Consider the following 21,702-nt stretch of genomic DNA (forward strand, 5'->3'; position numbering starts at 1 on the left):
AGAACATGGACATGCTGTCCCACATGTGGTTTCAGCAAAGACACATGGAAAACATCATGGATCTTAGAGGTATTGGGTAGCTCCAGCTGATATGCTACCTCTCCAACCTTGCGGATGATCCTGTAAGGACTGTAATACCTATGAGCAAGCTTTGTGTTAGTATTACCTTTCAGCGAGGCATAATAGTTCTTATGGAAATGCAAATGCACATAATCTCCCTCTTTGAAAATCAAATATTTCTTGAGTTCATCCGCATATTTCTTCTGCTTGGCTTGGGCATCCTGCATATTCTTTTTTGCCAACTGCAGAAGGGAATCCATCCTCTCCAAGTCATTCCATGCTTGCTGATTTTTCACAGCCATGTCAACAATTGAAGAAGGCATCCGGACCTCGCATCCGTACATTGCCTCAAACGGGCTCATGCCAATGGAGAGATGCTCGGTACTATTGTAGCAAAATTCAGCAAGTGCCAACCATTATCCCAAGACTTCTTAGTATCATGACAAAAGTGCCTCAAATATTCCTCCACCCATTTGTTCACCCTTTCCGACTGTCCATCATTCTTAGGATGGTAAACAGTGCTAGGCGTGAGTACCCACAGCTGTAAATAACTCCTACTAAAAGTGACCCATAAATTTTGCATCTTAGTCACTGACAATTTCTTGAGGGAAACCATGATGCTTAAAGACATGCTCAATGAATTGCCAAGCAACTTGCAATGCTGAATACCAGGTCTTAGTGGGTATGAAATGGGCCTGTTTTGTCATTCTATCCAACACAACAAAGATGATGTCCCATCCCCTCTCTGTAAAAGGCAATCCTATGATGAAATCCATTGCTATGTGCGTCCATTTGCCCTCAAGAATTGGTAATGGTTGCAAGAGACCTGCGGGTAATTTGCTATCCACTTTATTTTGTTGGCAAGGCAAGCATTCAGCCACGTATTTGACCACATCTCGCCACATGCCATCCCATATGAAGCTTTGTTTGACCTTTTCATGTCTTAGTGATACCCACATGTCCTACCATAGGAGATGAGTGCATTTTGTGCAAAATCAGCAATCTATACCTAGAGTTCGGCACCAAATAAATTATGTCCTTGCAGTACAACAGCCCATTATGCAGCTTAAATTCAGCATGCCCTTGGATTGAAGGCTCCTATAACTCCAAAAATATGGGAGCTGCCTTTGAATTCTATATATATTGTTCCTCGATCCCATGAATCCACTCCTGATAGATGATGGAAATGACAAATAAACTACAAGCCTGTTAAAAACATGGTGAAGGGGGGGAGGGGGAGAGAGAGAGAGAGAGAGAGAGAGAGAGAGAGATAGAGAGAGAGAGTTAGGGTGTCAGGAAATAATGCTCAAATGAAGACAAGTGTATCAAGTGTATCAAGACAACTGAAGTACAAGTCTTATATACCTACTCACTCACACACTAGCACCTAGTGCATATGGGATAAGTCCCATGATGACACGTGGCACTTACACAAGACTCACACACATAGACTAGTACTAGTACTACACACCAACACACTCTTTGAGTATGATATCTCCAACACCTCCCTTCAGAGCAAAGAGTGTGAGACCCAACACGCAAGAGTAGACCTCTTCCCCCTCCACCGCAATACTGCAAAGAGCAAGTCCAACTATCCAACACTTGAGGCCTTCAAAACTGAATTGTGCTTCTTGCAACCACTTGAAAGAATCCTTTTTCAACAAGTCAGTGAGAAGGGCTGCCCTCTTGGCAAAATGTTCAATAAATCTCCTGTAAAAAGAAGCAAGATCCAAAAAGCCTCCGAGTTGGGTGGGATTCAATGGGGCTGGATCCACCTGAATTCCATCCCTACTCACAATATGACCAAGATACTCAACCTCATCAGCCATGAAAGTGCACTTGCTGGCTTTAGCATAAAGCTGATGCAACCTCAGAAGTTCCAACACTTGCTGGACATGACTGATGTGTTCCTACTTATCCTTGCTGTAAATGAGAATGTCATCAAAAAATACCAGCACACATTTGTAAAGAAGGGGCTACAAAATCTAGTTCATGAGTGCCTGGAAAGTAGCAGGTGCATTGGTCAATCCAAAAGGCATCACTTTGAACTCATATAAACCTCTCTATGCAAAAGGTTGTCTTGTGCTCGTCTCCTTGTTTCATTCTGCTTTGATGGTAGAATGACCTAATCAATCTTAGTGAAAAATTGAGCACCCTTGAGTTCATCTAACAGGTCATCTATCCTGGGGATTGAAAACCTGTTCTTGACAGTGGCCTTATTCAAGTCCCTGTAGTCAATGCACATGCGGTATGAGCTGTCTTTTTTCTTGTTGCCACTTCTTCCCATTCTACCTTAGAAAGATGATACGGGGCCTTATTAATTGGCTTGCTACCCGACTCCAATACTATGGCATGATCAACATCTCTCCTTGGGGGCAATTATCAGCAAACACATCAGCGAATTTTGAGAGCAATTCCTGCATATCACAATCCTCAACACGGGGAATGCTGCCCTCCTTAGATACTAACACATTCAGCGCATAGATGGCACACTCCCTCTTGAGCTCTCTGGCCAGCTGCCTTGCTAAAATGACCTGCAATTTAGGGGTTGCAATACCATGCAATGTTACAGGTCTACCTCTGTGGACAAAGCTGAGTGACAAAGTATTTAGGTCCATGCTGATTTTGCCCAATGATTTCAACCAATCACAGCCCAAGACAGCATCTATTGGGCCCATATCCAATGCCAAGAGATCACCTGCAAATTCATTATCATCAGAGAGCTTGATTCGTGCATCCTCGCAAACAAATCTACTGATCATATGCTGTCCATTTGCAACCTCTACTCTCAGCCCATGATCTATTTCAGTGCAACCAGTCCCACCTTCTGTAAGGTTTTGCAATTAATAAAACTGTGAGTGTTACCGCTGTCCACCAACAGGTGATGTTAGACCCTTCTATCTCTAACCTGAATCTCTTTTCCTGCGTTAGTACAATCACGGGCGATGGCATTCAATTTTTCCACCCAGCCAAACTATCGTGGATAGCTAATCGTTAGATTACGTACGTTATTTCATACCTATCCAAGAGACCCTCAATTCCCTAGATAGTTCTCCTTGCCAAATGTCATCAATTTAGCCTCTCCACTTGGTGCACCTTTTTACCCCTCTCTTGGGGCACATTAAAAACCACTTGCCCCTTGGCATTATTGCACATTTAGGTGCACCTAGGCCTTAGCACTCGGAACTATCTAGTCAATGCCATCTCGCCCTCACCTAGGACCTTGGCAATTACTTCTCTTGACCATTTCAATTACACACATTAACTATTACAAAAGTTGGTCATCTAAGAGAAAATGCCCACCGATCTATCCGAGGTCATGCTATCCCGGCTAGAGCATAACATTCCTTCCCTCTTCAAGCATCAGCGTCCTCGATGATGAAATCTGGGAAAGCTCTCCGTAACTGGTATATGGATTCCCAGGTAGCTTCCGATAGAGGCTGACCATGCCATGCAACCAACACCGTGGGTATCTTCCGATTTCGTATCTGCATTGTTCCTCGGTCCAGGATTCTTGTTGGTTGGCGCTTTGCAATATCCTCTATCTCCTGAAACAAAACCACACCTTCGATTAGTGAGTCACCTGTATGCAAAAATTTCTTTAAGCGCGAAACATGAAAAACCGGGTGCACCTTACACCCCTATGGCAATTCTAATTTATAGGCTACACTGCCTATTCTCTTTAGAATTAACCACGGCCCACAGTATCGAGGTGATAACTTAGCACACTCTCCTAAAGTCAACGACTTCGAGTGCGAAGGAATTCTGAGAAAAACTTTTTCTCCTTCTTCAAATACTCTTATAGACCGATTTTCATCCGCATACACCTTGGCTCTATCCATAGCCTGGCGGATATTAGCTCTCGCAAGCGCTAGCATCTCCCGCATCTGAACTACAAAGTTCGCGGCACTAGGCACTTTCTGAGGTACTCCAACTATAGTTGGATTGGCTGGCCTATAACCATAGTTCAGCTCAAACGGACTGAACCCGGTAGATGAATGTTTCCTATCATTGTAGGCAAACTCCAACAATGGCAACCACTTGTCCCATGTATGTTGCCTCAATGACACATATGCCCTCAGCATATCCTCTAAAGTCTGGTTGACTCTCTCCGTCTGACCATCCGTCTCAGGATGATCCCCACTACTCATTCCCAACTCAGTCCTTAGTGTCTCAAATACCGCTGTCCAAAAATGACCGGTAAATCTAACATCTCTATCTGACACTATGGATCTAGGCAACCCATGCAGACGAAATATATGTCTAATAAACAAATCCGCCACTTGCGGGGCACTAACAGACTCTCTAGTCGGAATGAAGTGAGCCATCTTGGTTAGACGATCAACCACCACAAGGATAGAATTATACCCTCCTTGTGTTGCAGGTAGCCCTACAATAAAATCCATGGAAATGCTCTCCCACTTACTTAGTGGTATTTCCAAGGGCTGTAAAAGTCCGGGTGGCTTCACCCGCTCGGCCTTACTTACCTGACACGAGAAACACCGTGTCACATATTCATGAATATGCTTTTTCATCTTTGGCCAAAAGAAATCTCGCTTCACGAGATCATATGTCTTCTCGACTCCTGGATGTCCCGCACACGGGCTATCATGGCACTATCGAATGACTCTCTGCCTGAGATCATTCTGACCAGGTACTACAACCTTGCCATTTCTAACTAGCATACCATCCCTTATGGTATATCTTGCATAAATTTGGCCTTTTCTGGATGCCAGGTCATCCTTTTCACTTTCCCCGGGTTTTAATACATGAGCTTTAGGCCATAAGCTCTGGACAAACTCGTCCACCTTTTGAGTCTCTCTGATCTCGGTCATTAGAGCACTCTCTAATACCGTGAAACTCAGGTTGTGCATAATGCGAGACAACGCATCAGCCACCTTATTGTCTTTTCCTCTTCGGTACCGAATCGTTAGATTAAACTCCTGCATGAGCTCTGCCCACCTAGCTTGGCGGCCCCTCAAGTCAGGCTGTTTACAAAAATGTTTCAGAGTATCATGATCCACATCCACATAAAACTCTGAACCATACAAATAATGCCTCCATGTTTTCAAAGCATGGATAACTGCATACAACTCCAATTCATGAGTTGGCCAATTCCTTTGAGAGGGAGAAAGCTTCTTGCTTTCAAAGGCTACTGGCCTTCCCTCTTGAAGAAGGACTGCTCCTACCGCAATGCCACTTGCATCGGTTTCTAGGAACAACGGTTTCTAGGGATCAACTATTTTTAACACCGGTCCTAAGACCACAGCTTGTTTTATGGTATTAAAACTTTCCTGTTGATTCTGTCCCCAAATAAAAGGTACTTTATCTGAGGTCAGATCAGTCAATGGCGATACTATTCCGGAATATCCTTTGATATGCCTTCTATAAAACTGGACAAATCCCAAGAATGATCGCAACGCGGTCAGACTCTGAGGAATTGGCCAAGTTAGTATCGCAGCCACTTTCTTCGGATCCATTTCTACCCCCTGTGGAGTAATTATGAACCCTAAATACTCAAGCCTAACCATACACAGTATAGTTTTCTTTTTATTCACATAAAGACTGGCTTTCCTCAAAGTACTGAACACTATCCTTAAGTGTTCACGATGCTCAGTAACACTTTTACTGAATATCAGGATATCGTCAATAAAATGTACTACGAACTTTCCGATATACGGACGTAGTAAATCGTTCATAAGCATGACGAAGGTTGCTGGAGCATTGGTAAGTCCGAAGGGCATTACCAAAAACTCATAATGACCAAACCTGCTTCTGAAAGCGGTTTTATGCACATCCTCGGCTCTAATCCGGATCTGATGGTAGCCACACTTAAGATCTATCTTACTGAAAATCACGGCTCCATGTAATGCATCTAGCAAATCATCAATCCGAGCCATCGGATACCTGTGCTTAACAGTGATACTATTCAATGCTCTGTAATCTATACAGAGGCGAAACGTATCATCCTTTTTCCTCTTTAATATCACTGGCGAAGCAAAAGGTGAGAAACTTGGTTGAATCTGCCCCAACTTGAGGTATTCTTCCAGTTGCCTACGCACCTCTGCTTCTTCAGCAAAACTCATTCTATAGGGAGGTCTATTTACAGGTTCTGCCCCCGGGATCAGTTCAATCTTATGTTGAACTTTCCGCTCTGGAGGTAACCCATAAGGTAGTTCATCCCTAAAACATTCAGAGAACTCCTCTGTTATAAGATTAGCCAGCTTGGCCATCAGTGCTAGCCGAAGACTCGTCCACCGGCTCTACCGATGCTGTGCAAAGGTATAAAAACTCTACTTGAGCCTTTCTGATTTCCATCACGGAAACCAACGGTCCCTAAGGTATATCTTTTTCACCTCGCAAGACATAAAGCACATCATTCATCTTGAATTGATATACGTGCTTTTTCCAATCAATGGCTGTATTCTTCCTAGAATGCCACGCCATTCCCAGGGCTATATCTGCATGAGCAAGCTTGGTCATTTCAAAATCAAGCTTCTCAGCATAGTCCTGAATCCGAAGCTCCAACTGGGTAACCCTTTGGTCCCATACTTCAGTTGAACTTCCATCGGCCATCCTGACTGTATACGCATAGTCAGATGGACTTGTCTTTAGTTACAGCCTCTTCACGAGCTTGGAGTTAATCACATTGTGAGTTGACGCCGAGTCAAACAACACAATGACATCATGACTGGCCACTTGCCCTTTCATTTTAATTAACTCCGTATCATTAAAGGCCGTATACCCCGTTGCTGCGGGCTTAGATAGGATGTTATCAGGTGCACTCGTCACTAACTTAGCAACAGATACACATAACAAACAAGGTACTAACATCTGAGAAGGTCCCGCCAGTTGCATCTGCATATGTTCCGCACTGGGACTCTCCTGCATTTCTACGTCGCATTCAGATATTATCATATTAGCCGTGCGACGGTCTTTATTCAGTGGACAATCCTTCCACTGATGTCGCTGAAGGCAGCCGAAGCACAATCCTTCTTTTCTAGCTTTCTCTTTTTGTTCAGGGGTCAACGAGGACTTTGACCAAGCCCGGGCTGCCATTGGAGTTATTTTCCTTTTCACCCCAACGGTGGTACTTGTTTTTACTGGTCCCTCAACTGGCTTCACCTGCTTGGTTTGGCCACTTGGCTGCGAGACACTTGTCTTTGAAACCCATTTCCTCTGAAATCCCCCTTTTCTCGGGTGCTCATACTGAGTCCCTGCCTGCACAAATCCACCAGATCTGCCTCTGGCATCCTCATAGTTCAAGGCTACTGCTATAGATTCATCTAGTGTACTCACATATTTAGCCCGAACTTCCATTTTGATTTTGTCGTTCAGTCCATAGATATAGTCTTTTAACTGAACCGACATAGGGAGAGGGTCTGTTATTTTCATCACACATTCCCTGAATTTGTCAGTGTACTCTGCCACTGACAGACTCCTCTGACGAAGATTTCTATAAGCATCCCAAGCTCGAGATTCTTCATCAGGTGGAAGAAAGTGTTTCTTGAATTCAGCTTTAAACCCTTCCCAGGTGGTTGGAGCAACTTGATCCTTCTGTTGCTTTATCCACCATCTGTCCGCTGCCTCAATAAACAAGTGTGTGGCCTCGCGGATTTTCTTTAGATCGGATCTAATCTCACAAATGGCGAAGGCTTCTTCCCACTTGTGTAACCAAACCTCGATCACATCAGAGCTGCGCTCGGTCATCCGACCAGCGTACTTCTCCGATCTATAATTAGCGATATTAGGCACTTTGACCCTTGCGCGCTCTAAGGAATGTATACTGGGCTCCGGCTCTACTGGAGCTTTGCCCTTATCAATCCTAGACGGTCTAGCTGACAAAGCTTGCACCATCTCCCTGATCTCATTTTGACCAGCATTCACTTGAAGCTGCTGGTTCATAATCTGCTGTAAAGCATCCTCTAATATCGAAATCCTACCAATCAAAGTAGGTGCTGCCTGATGTGACATCTGTTGTGTAGACTATACTCTAGACTCACTAGGATTCACTCTTGAATTCTCCTGCTTCCATAGGTTCACAGTGAAAGATGGGGTTTTTTTTTTTTTTTCCAGTCTTTTCTAAAACCCAAATAACCAATAGATACACCCTTCACTTCTGTTCTGCTTTCCTGTTTTTTTTTTCTTTTCTACGGTGCAAAAATGACAGGACCATATGAAAAACAAAAAAACTGCTGGAAAGAAAGGGCTCCCTGAAATCTCCACGCAATCCGAGTTCATACGTTCCTCTTTCTCAGACGTACAGTCTCCCTTCGAAGTCCATTCTAAATAGGCTGTGCAGGGGCCTTCGAATGCCTCGGAGGTAGTGCTTCTGCAGATCAACAAGCGAGATGCGATCGGATATGCGGGCTATTGATAACGTGACGCCTTCACGCTACGTAGACTATCATCCCGCTGATCTTGCAAGAGAACTTGCTACAAGGGTCTGCGCCAACCCCCTCAACCTCGCGAGATAAAAAAATGCGTCAATCAGATATTGGACGGATCACGTCACGTCTGCGCTGCCTTACGTGACCCTGAAATCCCGCCACGAACAAAGGCTCCGTCTGGTCTTCTTTTCCTTCGACCGTCGAACCAACTGCGCTGCAATTTCAATTTAGAAAAACCCGCCTGGATTTCTTTCCTGTCGACTGCCGAACCACCACGCTATTCCAAGCTCAGCCGTTCGTTGGCCACGGTAGCCAACCTGCGCTGCGTCCCTTTCGCTCAAGCCCCGCTTGGGAAAACATCGTCAACCTTGACGACCTCCCTCAATGCTGGTCTGTTTATGCAGCCTTTAGAATCTAACTTCACCGCCTACGTGCCCGTTCTTATGCTCTACGACCTGCTGGTGTAGGTCTGCGTCAATCAGTTTGACGCTCACGTCCCTTGATCTCTCCACCTGCTGTCCGTCACCAACCGACGGGTTCTACCCTTACCTTTGCTCTGATACCAAAATGTTAGACCCTTCTATCTCTAACCTGAATCTCTTTTCCTGCGTTAGTACAATCACGGGCGATGGCATTCAATTTTTCCACCCAGCCAAACTATCGTGGATAGCTAATCGTCAGATTACGTACGTTATTTCATACCTATCCAAGAGACCCTCAATTCCCTAGATAGTTCTCCTTGCCAAATGTCATCAATTTAGCCTCTCCACTTGGTGCACTTTTTTACCCCTCTCTTGGGGCACATTAAAAACCACTTGCCCCTTGGCATTATTGCACATTTAGGTGCACCTAGGCCTTAGCACTCGGAACTATCTAGTCAATGCCATCTCGCCCTCACCTAGGACCTTGGCAGTTACTTCTCTTGACCATTTCAATTACGCACATTAACTATTACAAAAGTTGGTCATCTAAGAGAAAATGCCCACCGATCTATCCGAGGTCATGCTATCCCGGCTAGAGCATAACAGGTGAACGGTCCTGCCATTAATCATCTCTTTCAATCTGATAGTTTTAGCACTTTTGGCACCCATCAAGGCATGAAAAGAGATAGCATAAATTGTTTGTTGTGCATCCCAGTAGATCTCCTCCTTGTCCACAGGAGCATTACCACTAGCATCCTCACGTGCATGAAAAGGTATAGCAACCTGATGCTCCACAAGAAAAGATGTAGGCCTACGACCTCGCATGCCACGAGTGGACAGAATGTCAAGTGATTGCATAGCATGAACATCATGATTAGTAGCACCACCCGGATCAAAAGAAAATCAGTTCCCTTCATGGCTGCAGTGTCAGAAGCCTTGTCCGAATCATGTGTTCTTGCCATCTCATCATGAGAGGCATCCAAGGACTCTGTGACATCAAATAAATCCTCATCATCAGAGATACAATGATCATGCTAAGCTTGGCTGAACCAATGTTCTACATCGTACTTCATTAAGTATGAATGAAAACTGCGAGAGCAAGCTCAAATGCGGGAGTATATCATGCAATGCATGAGGAAAAAACAGCTCAAAATAAGCTAATAAAAAACCAAGGCGGAGGCTGAAAATGCCATCTCAACCCTGAGGGAGACTCAGAGAAGAAAGGAGATCCTCTCCAAACTCTGAAAAAAATAACTCTCCTGGCAATGGCTGCTCTGGAGGATCCCTACATACTTGCCCAAATGGCCATCAGAGTGTAAACTGTGTCGGTCCAAATACTGGCCATAGCCTGGGAAGAGTAAACCTGGATACCCTCCATCGCCTCTGTACAGCTGGCTCTCCAAATATGCCAAGCTACACTGCTAGCCCAAATCTCCCAAGACGTGTCTACTGAGGCATGAGCAACTCTGAAAGGAGTGAAGGGAGATATGTTTTTGTAGTAGCGATATTTCCCTTTCTTCTTGGCTCAACATCAACCTTTTCTTTATTTGATTGTTTTCCTAAGCATCCTTTGACTGAAAAGAAGTTGAGTTTCTTCCTTCCCCCTTGACATGGGTAAGGAATGCCTAACCATTATCATGCATTAAGAATTATTTAGTATTTCTTATTTTCTCCTCTTGCAACAACAAACCCATCAACTGCTCAAACTTAAGGGGTAAGCATTACCCCTCAAAGGCAAAGAGAATTGTGAAATGCCAGATAGGCTACTAGTGTGTCTTAGTCAATGATGACAAATGTTGGATGAGCCTTTGGTAGGTCTTTGGCAATGATGAGAAAGTCCTAGAAATTAGTTTCTTTTTTCAGGAATGATTCATCAGTATTCATGACCTACTTATGAAGAGCCTGCCTTTTTTAAAGGTGATTAACCATGTTGTCACGTTCATGCATTTCCAAATCCTCAAGCTCCTCCTTGAGAAAAGCAACTCTTTCCACATTCTTGGCATGATACATGGTCTCAAGAATCTCCTATGCACGCTATGAAGTATTTCATCAATGGACCCGAGGAATCATGGACCCCTTAATAGACATAGAGATCACTGTTAGGGCTTAAGCATCACGTGTGTACCACCTCTTGATCTTGTGTGGGAGATGAAGGACGTATAGTTTCTATCTAGAAGCTCGTTGTTCATCTCAAACAAGTGTGGCAAGTGCAATATGATTCATCAATATTTAGGGGCTAGTCACAAAGATCTTGGATCTTTGTAAGGCCATTAACCATCCTATCACCCTTATGCATCTCCAAATTCTCAAGGCCTTTCTTGAGAAAAGCAACACTTGCTTCATTTGTGGCCTGATACATGGTCTCAAGAATCTCGTATGCATGCTTTGAAGTCTTGCATGAATGGATGTGAGGAATGATGGGTCCGATAAGGGCCTAAGCATCACATGGAAATCACCTACTTTGATCTTGTGTGAGAGGAGCTCATTGTCCACCTCAAACAAGTATGGTGTTCTACAATATGTACAAGATGAAGCTCATCCCCATCAACAAGTGTGGCAGGTGCAATATGTAAAAGACGAGCTTGTTGTCCACCTTCAATAAGGCAGGTGCAATATGTAAAAGGTGAAGCTCATCCCTATTAACATAACCCCATAAATTCTTTGCAACCAATATATTTTTTACAATAAAACCCCACAAGGAGTAGTTGGATCCATCCTCCTATGTTAAAATCCCAAATGCATCTCTTTGTGTTGTTGACCAGTAATTTAAAAATAAAAAATTGCTTTCAATCTACCCAAAATTTTGACTCACATTGAGCCTAGGAACCTATAAAAATGGCCGCCCTATGTCTACACAAGATTGAAAAAGCTGAAAGCTTATCTTAAACTCAAAATATGAATCACATGGATGAATAATGGGATAGAAAGTAGTTTGCAAGGGCAAAACAAGCAACAATAGTTTTAGAGGACTTTACTTGTGTGGTGTGATGGCATAAAACTCCTAGTAGAAAAAAAAATCATGGAGCTCACATACTATGGCAAACAGTAGCATTGAGAATGTGTATTTTCCACCCCAACACAAATGAATGATAGTATTAACAACCAGAAGCCACTCCTACCCTTACTTCATGGCATATTATTTTGGCTCTCATCTTTACTCATTAAGTGTTTGTCCTTGAAAAGACCAAACTTTTTTGGAGGATTGTCTCCTAAGGTAGGACTAGCTTGAGCTAGTAGAGGAGTAGAAGTTTAATACCAAATTTTAGAAATGGGGGTGAGAGGAGAGTGGAGATAATAGAGTAGTAAGGATCTAATACCAAATTTGGGAATGAGAGTGAGAGGAGAACATAAAAATGTGGAGATATATTGAGGTGTTATAGAAAATTAGCAAAATGAAGAATATATCATCTAGAGAACATCCTGGAGGGAACAAGACTCCGCTGAGTGTCGCCGTACAATGAGAGCTGGATCTGGATCATGTCCCTCGAAAAACACCTGAGGGCCAGTAAGAGATAACCAAGCCACTGAAGCCCAGGTCATATAGAAAGGTGTTGTGTGAAAGATGCTGAAAATCCTAGCACCACCTTTCCAGATCGTCCTCCCCTGTCTGCACTCCCAAAGGCAATGTTGTACTGACTCAACTGCAATGTGACAATGAGGACAAGTAGGGTCATCCCCGAACCTGGATCTCCACAGGTTCACTGCAATCCTTCCATGAATAGAAAGCCAAAAGAAAAGAGTGATCTTTCTATTCCTGAGGGATTTCCAAAGCCTACGCCAGAAGTTTTTCCGCACAACTGGGGAAATCTGAAAACTATCCCAATGGGGCGCTCTGGAGAGCCTCCAACCTCTACTGCTGAGCTGAAACCTCTGGGCATTTCTAACTATGTAGCAAAAGAAGAGGAAGCTCTTCTCGGTGCCCCTCATCAATCCATTTCCACTCCCCCGGGTCCCACTGCAAGAACCTAATAGGAGACCTACCATACAGCCAGAGTCTCCAAGATCCCATCGCAAGGAGAATAGGATCAGGGTCAAGATACCACTGTGAGTCCCTGCCCCACTCCATGAAGCCGGCAATCCTGATAGGCTGAAATGCAACCTCCAAAAGAATATCATCAGAAGACCTGATAAGTCTACCTCCCGACTGAACATAAAAAACTAGGGTATCCTCCTATGCATCCTGCAGTGCAATGATCTGTAACGGAATGCCCGTCCCTGAAAACGCTCCCCACCAAGTGGACTCTATGATCGGCATGTCATATGTGTCAATCCACTTTGGCGGAATAGCTGCCTGTATCTGTTGTATCCTAAGTGCACTCCCTCTAAGGTGGCCAACTGATGAAATTCTTTGATCCTCTGGAAGTCTCATAAAGGCCTACCAAGTGCCTACTGTAGAAGCAGGTCCCCTCTCCCATCTAGACCACTGCATATAATGTGACACTCCAAGTGGCTTGCCATGTTCATCCAAAATCGAGTCATTCCACATGACTCGCTGTCTATGAATTTCTTCATGAGAGGTGGGTGGAACTCTGCGAAGTGTGTTTCTGAAGCAGCCCCAAGCTTTCAGAATAGCAACCAAGAGAGGGGAAGGGGGAGATTTGAGATGGGCTGAAGTAAAGATCCATCTGTTGCTGTCCAACCAATCTCCCCCATGAGAAGGGGTACAAGACTGAATGCTGCGTGAGAAAAAAGCTTTCAAGGCTCCTGTCCAGACATCAATCCACGTACTACGAACTTGCAGAGCAAGGCCATACACTGCAAGTTTGGGTCAATAATATTGAGACCTCCTTCTCCCGTGGGGAGAATGAGGGTGTCCCAAGCCACCCTAGCTACAACATCTGAGGTGCCATCTAAACGGCTCCATAGGAATTTCCTGATAGGTCTCATGAGCTGAACGATACAACCTCTAGATCTACACCAGCATGAGCAAACGACCCAAGCAGTGGCCAATCATACCTAGTTCACAACCACAACTCTGGATGCAAGGTCAAGTCTGGCTGAACTCCAAAAGATGAGTTCCTCCTGATACTCTCCAACACAGGAGCGAACTACTGTGCCAGAGAGATGCCCACCCCAACCTAGCATCCCAGATACCTGACGGAGACTCCCCTCTGAATCCAAGTGAACCCTATGTCATTCCCCCAAACTGGAGTGTTCTCATCACTAATCCAAAAGCCATTGGATTTGTTCCAATTAATGTGTGCACCTGCTGCAATGCAAAACAAATCCAATGCCGTCCTGAATGAAGTCAGTGTCTGTGGAGTGGCATCCAAAAAAACAGCCGTATCATCTACCAACTCAATGTCTAAGAGCTCATCCTCCTGCCTCAGAGAAAGCCTGAGCCCTACAATCCCAGCTTGAGCTCTAATGTAATTGCTCATAGACTCAGCCACAAAAAGGAATAAAAAGGGGACTAAGGAGCACCCCTAACGGACTGATCTGGTAATCTCAACTTGCCCCCCCTAACTCCACCAATCAGCACCTGACTGTGGACTGATCTGTAGAGGGCTGACACCCCTCTGATCCATGCATCTGAGAAACCAAAGCGAGTAAGTGTGCCCTCTAGAAAGCCCTAGTATACCCTGTCATAAGCTTTCTCAAAGTCCAAGAGTAGAATGGCCAGCCTATGGCCATTATGCATGGCCCAATCCGAAGCATCCCAAAATGGGAAGATGTTATCAAAGATGCTCCTGCCATGCACAAAACTCGTCTGTGTATCATGGATAAGATCTGGGAGAAAGGGCTACAAACGAAGGCTAATGGCTTTAGCTAGGATTTTATACAAGGTACCCAGCAAGGTAATCAGTCTCCACTAAGACACTAAATTCCTGCAACCCCCTTTTAGAATCAAATGAATGAGGCCCTCCGTAAGTGAGTCTAGCATCTCACCCGAGTCCCATACAGCAGGACTGAGGTGATGTGATCCCCAATCTGATCCCAAAAAGTAATAAAAAATAAGGGGATAAGTCCATCTAAACCAAGACACTTGCCCTTGCGAAGGGCAGAGAGAGCAGTCCTAAACTCTATGTTGGTGAAGGGTGCATCAATGAGATTGATCCTGATTCCGAAGAAAAAAAATCGAATTATACGAATTATTCGATTCGGATAATACTCTTACTGCCCCAATCAAATGGGGGTTGTTTCCCTCTGCACTACTACTATGTCAACCATATTGACTTGAGATGCTGATTCCACTCTACCATTGGGACAGTCTCTATTGTAGTGGTCATTGTTGTTGCACTGTGTACAAGAGGGTCCCCCAAACGGCTGTATACAGTCATCTTGGTAGTGGCCATACTATCCACATCTGTAGCACATGATGGGTCTTCAAAGGTTGGCTCCTCTACCTGCTCCTCCCTGACCTCCTTAGAAACCACCACGTCAAGCACGTTGGAAGTATGGTGCATATCCACCTCCTGAAGTAAGTGGTTGGTCCAATGCATAGTAGGGCTAAGGATAGAAATATGCAGCCCCAACCTGATTGGGTGCAGGAGCTTGAAGCGAAGGGTATTGACTGCAGCAGTAGCTAGGGGTTCCCCAATAGGATACTCTAGTAAAAGCTTCCTTAATCCGTTAAGGTACCTACATTCAGAGGCATCATGTCCGTGAATTTCACAAAATGTACAAAAGGAGGTAGACGTCGGTACCTTACGCTTAGATGGACATTCCCAGTCACATGACCAGGACCTTTGCACTCAGTGCACCAGAGACCACTTCTAATCTGAATTTCAAAGGATGAAGCTCCATCTACCCTTGTTCTTTCTTTAAGCCCTCCTTTGATTTCTTCCAACTCCTTGAGATGTTTCCAGTTCTAATGATCCCTCCTCTCTTGGAAGCTTGGTGGTCGATAGGTGTGATGGTGCAAAACTTGATTGAGAGTGTTCCATCTTCACTGCTTCTCTCAAGAAGTCTTGCAGTCAGGCATGCTTAGGAAGTTTGTCAACCAGTCTTATTGCAATGGGGGGAGGTAATGCCTTCAAGAGCTACCCCTTCATGGCACCATCATTACGTGGTATGGACATCCCTTGTGTATGTTGAATGTGAATCAGTGTTATACAAACAGTGACAGACATAGTTTTTAATGGCTCTTATAATACCAACTTTCCTCTCTCAGATATATCCTACAAAGCCTCCAAGATTATATATACTCCTAGACCATGATAATATGAGATAATGCATAAAAATCATCCAACTATTGCTCGAGGATGAGCAGTGAAACGAAAGTGGTCATCATGAGAATCTTGAACTGATCCCACATGGTAGATCTTTTTGGTAAATCCAGCATATATTGTGGGCACCTGAGTAATCTCTTCCTATCCAGAAGCTCCCTGCGATGACTTGTAGCCTGCTCCTGAGTCTCTGCAATGCAGGGTTCCCAGCTCTCCTCCAGAATCAATAGCTGAAGCCAGAGTTGGGTAATGGTCTCTGCCAATTGCTCCTCCAAGGTACATGCATGCTAAAGAAACTGTCCTGAAGTATGAATCCTCTAAGGCTGCTTAGAGCCAAAATCTCCAATATGGGATGGAGCTCTTTAGGAATGAAAGCTTTCATCGTAAAATGTCTAATAACTTACAATTGATATATCCTAGGGGAGAGTTTCCTAAAAAGCAGCCCGCTTCCACTTCTTCTCTAAAACCCTTCTTACTTGTCAGAGTTACTCCTTATCTATGTCCCAACGTTCAACGACCTAGTTAAACACCATAATCCCCTGCATTCTTCTGGGAAACGTGGTGCATTGGTCAAAACATGGCATCTATTGGAAATAAAATATTGCTTTGTGACTGCCACTTAACTCATCCAGGGTAGCCTTCCAACTTATGACTTTTGGTAAGCCAAATGCCCACACATAGATACCGGCAGAGGAAACCTGAAGACATGGACTCACTTGGTCTTTTGGTAGTGTCCCTTAATCGTATGAGGCATATAATATTGCAAAGGCTAATCACACCCAAGAGAGTGCAGGGCATGATGCCTTTATTTCTACTAAGGGTTCAGACTTCCCTATTTAGCTTGGTTTCCATATGATCGGAACCATCGCTACACGAAGGGACCTGTAAATTAATAGCTGTTAAGTCCACATATTGATACTTTCGTGAAGAATTTCTGGTTTACTGGGTGCGAAGGGCTGTGTGTGTGTGTGTGTGTGTGTGTGTGTGTGTGTCAGAGACAGAGAGAGAGAGACCTCCAATTGTCCCTCTCGAAGTTTACTAAAAGTCTAAGACCGGATTTATACATACTAAAACAGAGGACACCGCTTCATTCATAAGTCTTCGTTTTTGGTATCCTGCTCGAGAAAGCCTTGGTTAACTTCATTTTTCCTACTACGAAGGACATGTACTAAAAGAGGACCAAGTGATAAGTCGAATCGCTTAACGTTGCATGCAAAGCCATACTAGAATTCAGCTGCTATGCTTACAAAGTCATGCGACTGGTACTCCAATCCACTGTACAAGCTTGGAGTTTGCCCTCGAAGTAGAGCTCATTGTAGTGGCCAAACAATGCATGGATATCGGGATTAGGATCCAAGAGATCGGCTGTGTCCAATTCCTGCTGCATGTCCCTCTCACTCTCTGGTTAGGCTTAGTAACCCCTCTCAAACTGCCGCTATGCCAAATGCTTTCCGTTAAACTGGAATTACCCAAAATGTTTATGTATTCGACATCTCGACTAGAAAGATGATGATTTTTTCAGCTAACAAGTGTTAGTTTAAATTTATGTTAGTGGCAGTTTAGTTGATACATTTTTTGCCTTATATGCTGGTCCTTTAGCTTGTACCAAGTAACTTGATGTGTCTACGACGGGCCGAGGACTCTCTGTGTGTCTCTCTATTGTATTTATATAAAAACACAATTATTAAAATTTAAATGTAGTGCCTTTACTGATAAAATACTTTTATACCGTGTGTGTGTGTGTGTGTGTGTGTCCATTATATAGTTATAAGAATGCAATTATGACACTTTAAATCACTTAGAAAAATTCTTTTATACCAATGCATCTCTCTCTCTCTCTCTCTCTCTCTCTCTCTCTCTCTCTCTCTCTCTCTCTCTCTCTCATGAGGCCAATGTCAAGGATTCAAGGGAAGCCTACTCTACAAATGTTGTGTACAAGGAATTTATGTAAGTGCAACAATAACAACATGTATATATCATTGTTGCCTTTTGAGAGCGTACCATTGTTCATTGAACAATCTGAGCATACTATTTCGTTATTTACTCATGTCGTACAAATTAATTTCAATTTGGCTTATGGGTTGACGAAGAGTTTTTTTTTAACCCTCAGATTATGGAGTTACAAGTTTGTTTGTATTTCATGCTTGCTCTTATATGCAGTTAGATAGATGGTCAGGAGCTTCACAATTAATACCGATTTCGCTACAAGAGTGGTAGGTACAAGGCTGCTTCGTAGCTACATGTGTATCTTGCATATTTTTAATAATAGCAGTATAGTTATTGACATGATGCTCTAATAGATCCCTTGCTATGGGAGTCTCAAGCGTCTGCACAGCTACTAGTTGAGTTGCTCGAGATAGCCAGCTTCTATTGGGTGGGTACACCATAATATTTTATACGTTTTTTTTTTTAGAGATGAATGTTATTTGATATATACATGAGTGTGTTAAAGAGATTGTTCTTTTGATTATAGGTTCATTCCACATGGCACATTTTATATGAAGCTTAGTGTGCGCGATTGGATTTATGAGGGGGTAGCTTAAATTTCCTTAGCTTTTATAAAGTTAGAAGACACGGAGTTGGTGGAACTGCTGGTCCACATAGGCTCATTATATCGTTCCTAGGATACATAATTTGAGTGCCACCACAAGTGTTATACTGAGATCATGCAGCCACTTAGTGAGGGGATGACATGGTCACAAGGATGACACAAGTCAGGGGATGACATGGTCACAAGGATGACACAAGTCATGGCAATGACATGGTCACAAGGGTGACACAAGTCATGGCGATGACATGGTCGCAAGATGACACAAGTCATGGAGAAGACATGGTCACCAAATGGCATAGTCACATGGGGACATAGTCATCAGGAGGACAGATCACCCAAGCACATGGTCATGCATCAAGGGTCTTCATGTCGCGTAGTCACGCTCTGCCAACCTCTGCAGACCTAACTCATTGGTGGCATAGATGTTCATCTGGCGGTGCCTTGTCAGATACAGGGTGGCTACAGGCGGTGCACATGGAGTAGTTACAAAGCACCGACTTGACGCAAGCTAGCCGTTGCAGGAGACATGAAAAGACTCATCAGCGGGATGGCTAAGGATGAGAATAGCCAATAGGAGAGAGGGAGGGGATTTCCCATCCGAAAAGTGAGGGTGAAGAGGGGAGATGAGGGGGATGGGGATTCATTCAGCTTTGTATGGAATTGAGAGTGAGAAGGAGAGAGGCTAGAGCTACGAGCTCGTCTGTTGCATTGTTATGGTGTATTGCTACTATTGCATTGTTGTGGATGAGTGATCTCTGATCTCTATTTGGAGAGACTAGTGTATGAGGATCCCTTCATTCTATGATACGCACTTGCTCGCATTGTGCTCTTGTTTATCGCTTTCTCCATTATCTGGCTTGCATTGTGCTCTTGTCTATCGCTTTCTCCATTATCTGTTATTAGCATTGTTCCTTCTTATCTCCTTTCTGGGTTTGTTCTTCTTATTCAAGTTCTCAACACTCCGTAGCACCTTTGACTAGTGTTGTATCATAGGTTCACGCATCACGTAGTGCAGTGCAGATGAGGTAGAGTTGTGTCATAGATCTATGCATCACCCACTTCACGCTTCTCACATCAGTGGCCTTAGGCCTCTGATAGCACCTTCGGAAGTGAATGGACCTCCCCCTCAGACAGTTTATGGTGATCACGGTGGGACACTACTGGTGTTGAGTAGCAAGAGTGAAGTGGCATTAGAGGGTCCTAGAGGGGAGAGTTCTTATGCCGAGTAGTTCTGACATCCTTGAAGGAGCTAGTGAGAGAACTAGGAGGTACTTGAGGAGAGTGGAGAGAAGACTTCCTGCCGACCAGACTTGATACAAAAAGCATTATGTGAGACGAAAGTTGGTGATGTCCTTAGGGCAAGCACAAAGAGAACCCATCAGAGTAGTGGCGAGAGCAAGCAACTTCATCGAAACTCTCATAGATCTAGACCAACAAGATCCCTGGTGGTCAGCAGATCGGGACTCTGGAGAAGAGGAAATACAAAGCAGAGAGCAGGTAAAGGAGGAAAGTACGAAGGACAAAAGCTCCTTAGGAGCTCTTCAGGGTCAAGACAACACCTCTTCTCCTCTTGCAATGATGTCTTCATCAACAGCCACTTCAACGAGAGTAGTGCCCACTTCATCACCAGACTTGACATCCAATGGTCAAGCTACTATTTTGCATAAACCTGCTCCGTCGAGTCTAGTTTCTACTTTCGACCCCCATGTTTCCTATGTCCTCACCATCTACTTTTGCAACAGTAGCACCTGTGACATATGCAGTACCATCTATTTCCTCTATGGCTACATCAATAGTGAGTTCACCACCAGTGTCGTCCTTTGCACGAGGTATCGCCTCATCAGCCTCTCCACCATATGTCTCCATGGTACCCACAATTAGTACTGTTCCATGGGGAGGCACTTCATCTAGGGTGGGGATGGTGGTTCTTAATCTTGCATAAAAAGGTAGACTTCTTGAGTTACTCAACAAGGTCCATGTGAAGACTCAGAAGTTCAAAGGTCACCTTCATGAGGATGCAGAAGCTCATGTGAGGAAATTTATCACGACATGCAAAGCTAAAGGCATGGAATGCCTTCCTACACATCTTTCCATCATCATTGGAGGATGCAGTTGATGTATGGTATAGTCAATTTCCCCCTGACCATTTTCAAACTAAGGAAGGAATTCTTACGAACTTTCAAATTGGAGAAGTTCGAACATATGATTGTCCAATAGTTGTCCACTGACACTATGAAGCCTGGGGAAAGCATATCTAAGATGTACACAAGGATGAGGGTCTTGGTTGCCAAGATGCCTGTGCCACCTAATGATGTTGTCATGAAAGGGTGGTTTTTAAAAGCATTGCCTCCCACCATTGCTATAAGGCTGGTTGACAAACTCCCTAAACATGCCTCACTACAAGATTTCTTGAGGGAGGCAGTGAAGATGGAACGGTCACAATTAAGTTTTGCCTCATCGCCAAATTCGACCGCCCAGCCCCTGAGAGAAGAGGGATCATCGGCATGGCAGCAACTCAAGAAGGAATTAGAAGAAATCAAAGAAGGTCTGAAAGACAAAACAAGGATGGATAGACAATCATCTAATGAGGCCCAGAAGTGGTCTTTGGTGTAGAGAATGCAAGTTCTGGCCATGGTCAGAGGGAGTGTCCCTCTAAGCGCAAGGTACCCACTTCTACCTCCTCCTATACATTTTGTGAAATCCATGGACATGATGCTTTCGAGTGTAGGTACCTCAAAGGGTTAAGGAAGCTTCTTTAAGGGAACCCATAGTGGCTACAATCAATAGAGCTACACTGGTAGCTTCTAGCCCGCCGACACTTGTACCTCCTGCTCCTGGAAAAGCATCTAAGCCACCTTCCCCTCCTATCATTCCACCCCCATTGCTTCCTAATCCTCATTTGCTTCAAGCCCCTACACACAATCCAGGCACCATACTTTTATCCTCATCCCTATTATGCACCATACCAACCACCTACTCCTGGAGGTGGGTATGGATTACAGTACTATCAATGCAGTTGACGGGGTGGTTTTCGAGGAGGCTAGGGAGGTGTTGGTCAAGGGATCAACTTTAGAAGACCTATCATGTGTTATCGATGCGGATAGTATGGC

The 21,702-nt window shown here is 44.1% G+C and overlaps 1 protein-coding gene across 4 annotated transcripts in view; it reads right to left on the reverse strand.

Annotated features, from left to right (window-relative positions):
* The window catches only part of LOC147883788 (uncharacterized), a 48,922-nt gene extending 31,344 nt beyond the window's left edge, over positions 1-17,578 (reverse strand). For all 4 annotated transcript variants that reach the window (XM_087399176.1, XM_087399175.1, XM_087399174.1 and 1 more), the window contains exon 1: positions 17,289-17,578. In XM_087399176.1, coding sequence (XP_087255302.1) covers positions 17,289-17,428 — 140 coding nt within the window. In that variant the 5' untranslated portion in view covers positions 17,429-17,578. The remainder of the gene's footprint in view (positions 1-17,288) is intronic.
* Positions 17,579-21,702: the final 4,124 nt, after the last annotated feature.

The sequence above is a fragment of the Dipteris shenzhenensis genome, chromosome 27 (assembly GCF_047967505.1).
Source record: "Dipteris shenzhenensis isolate YYH24624 ecotype China chromosome 27, Dip_SZ_1.0, whole genome shotgun sequence".
NCBI lineage: Eukaryota > Viridiplantae > Streptophyta > Polypodiopsida > Gleicheniales > Dipteridaceae > Dipteris > Dipteris shenzhenensis.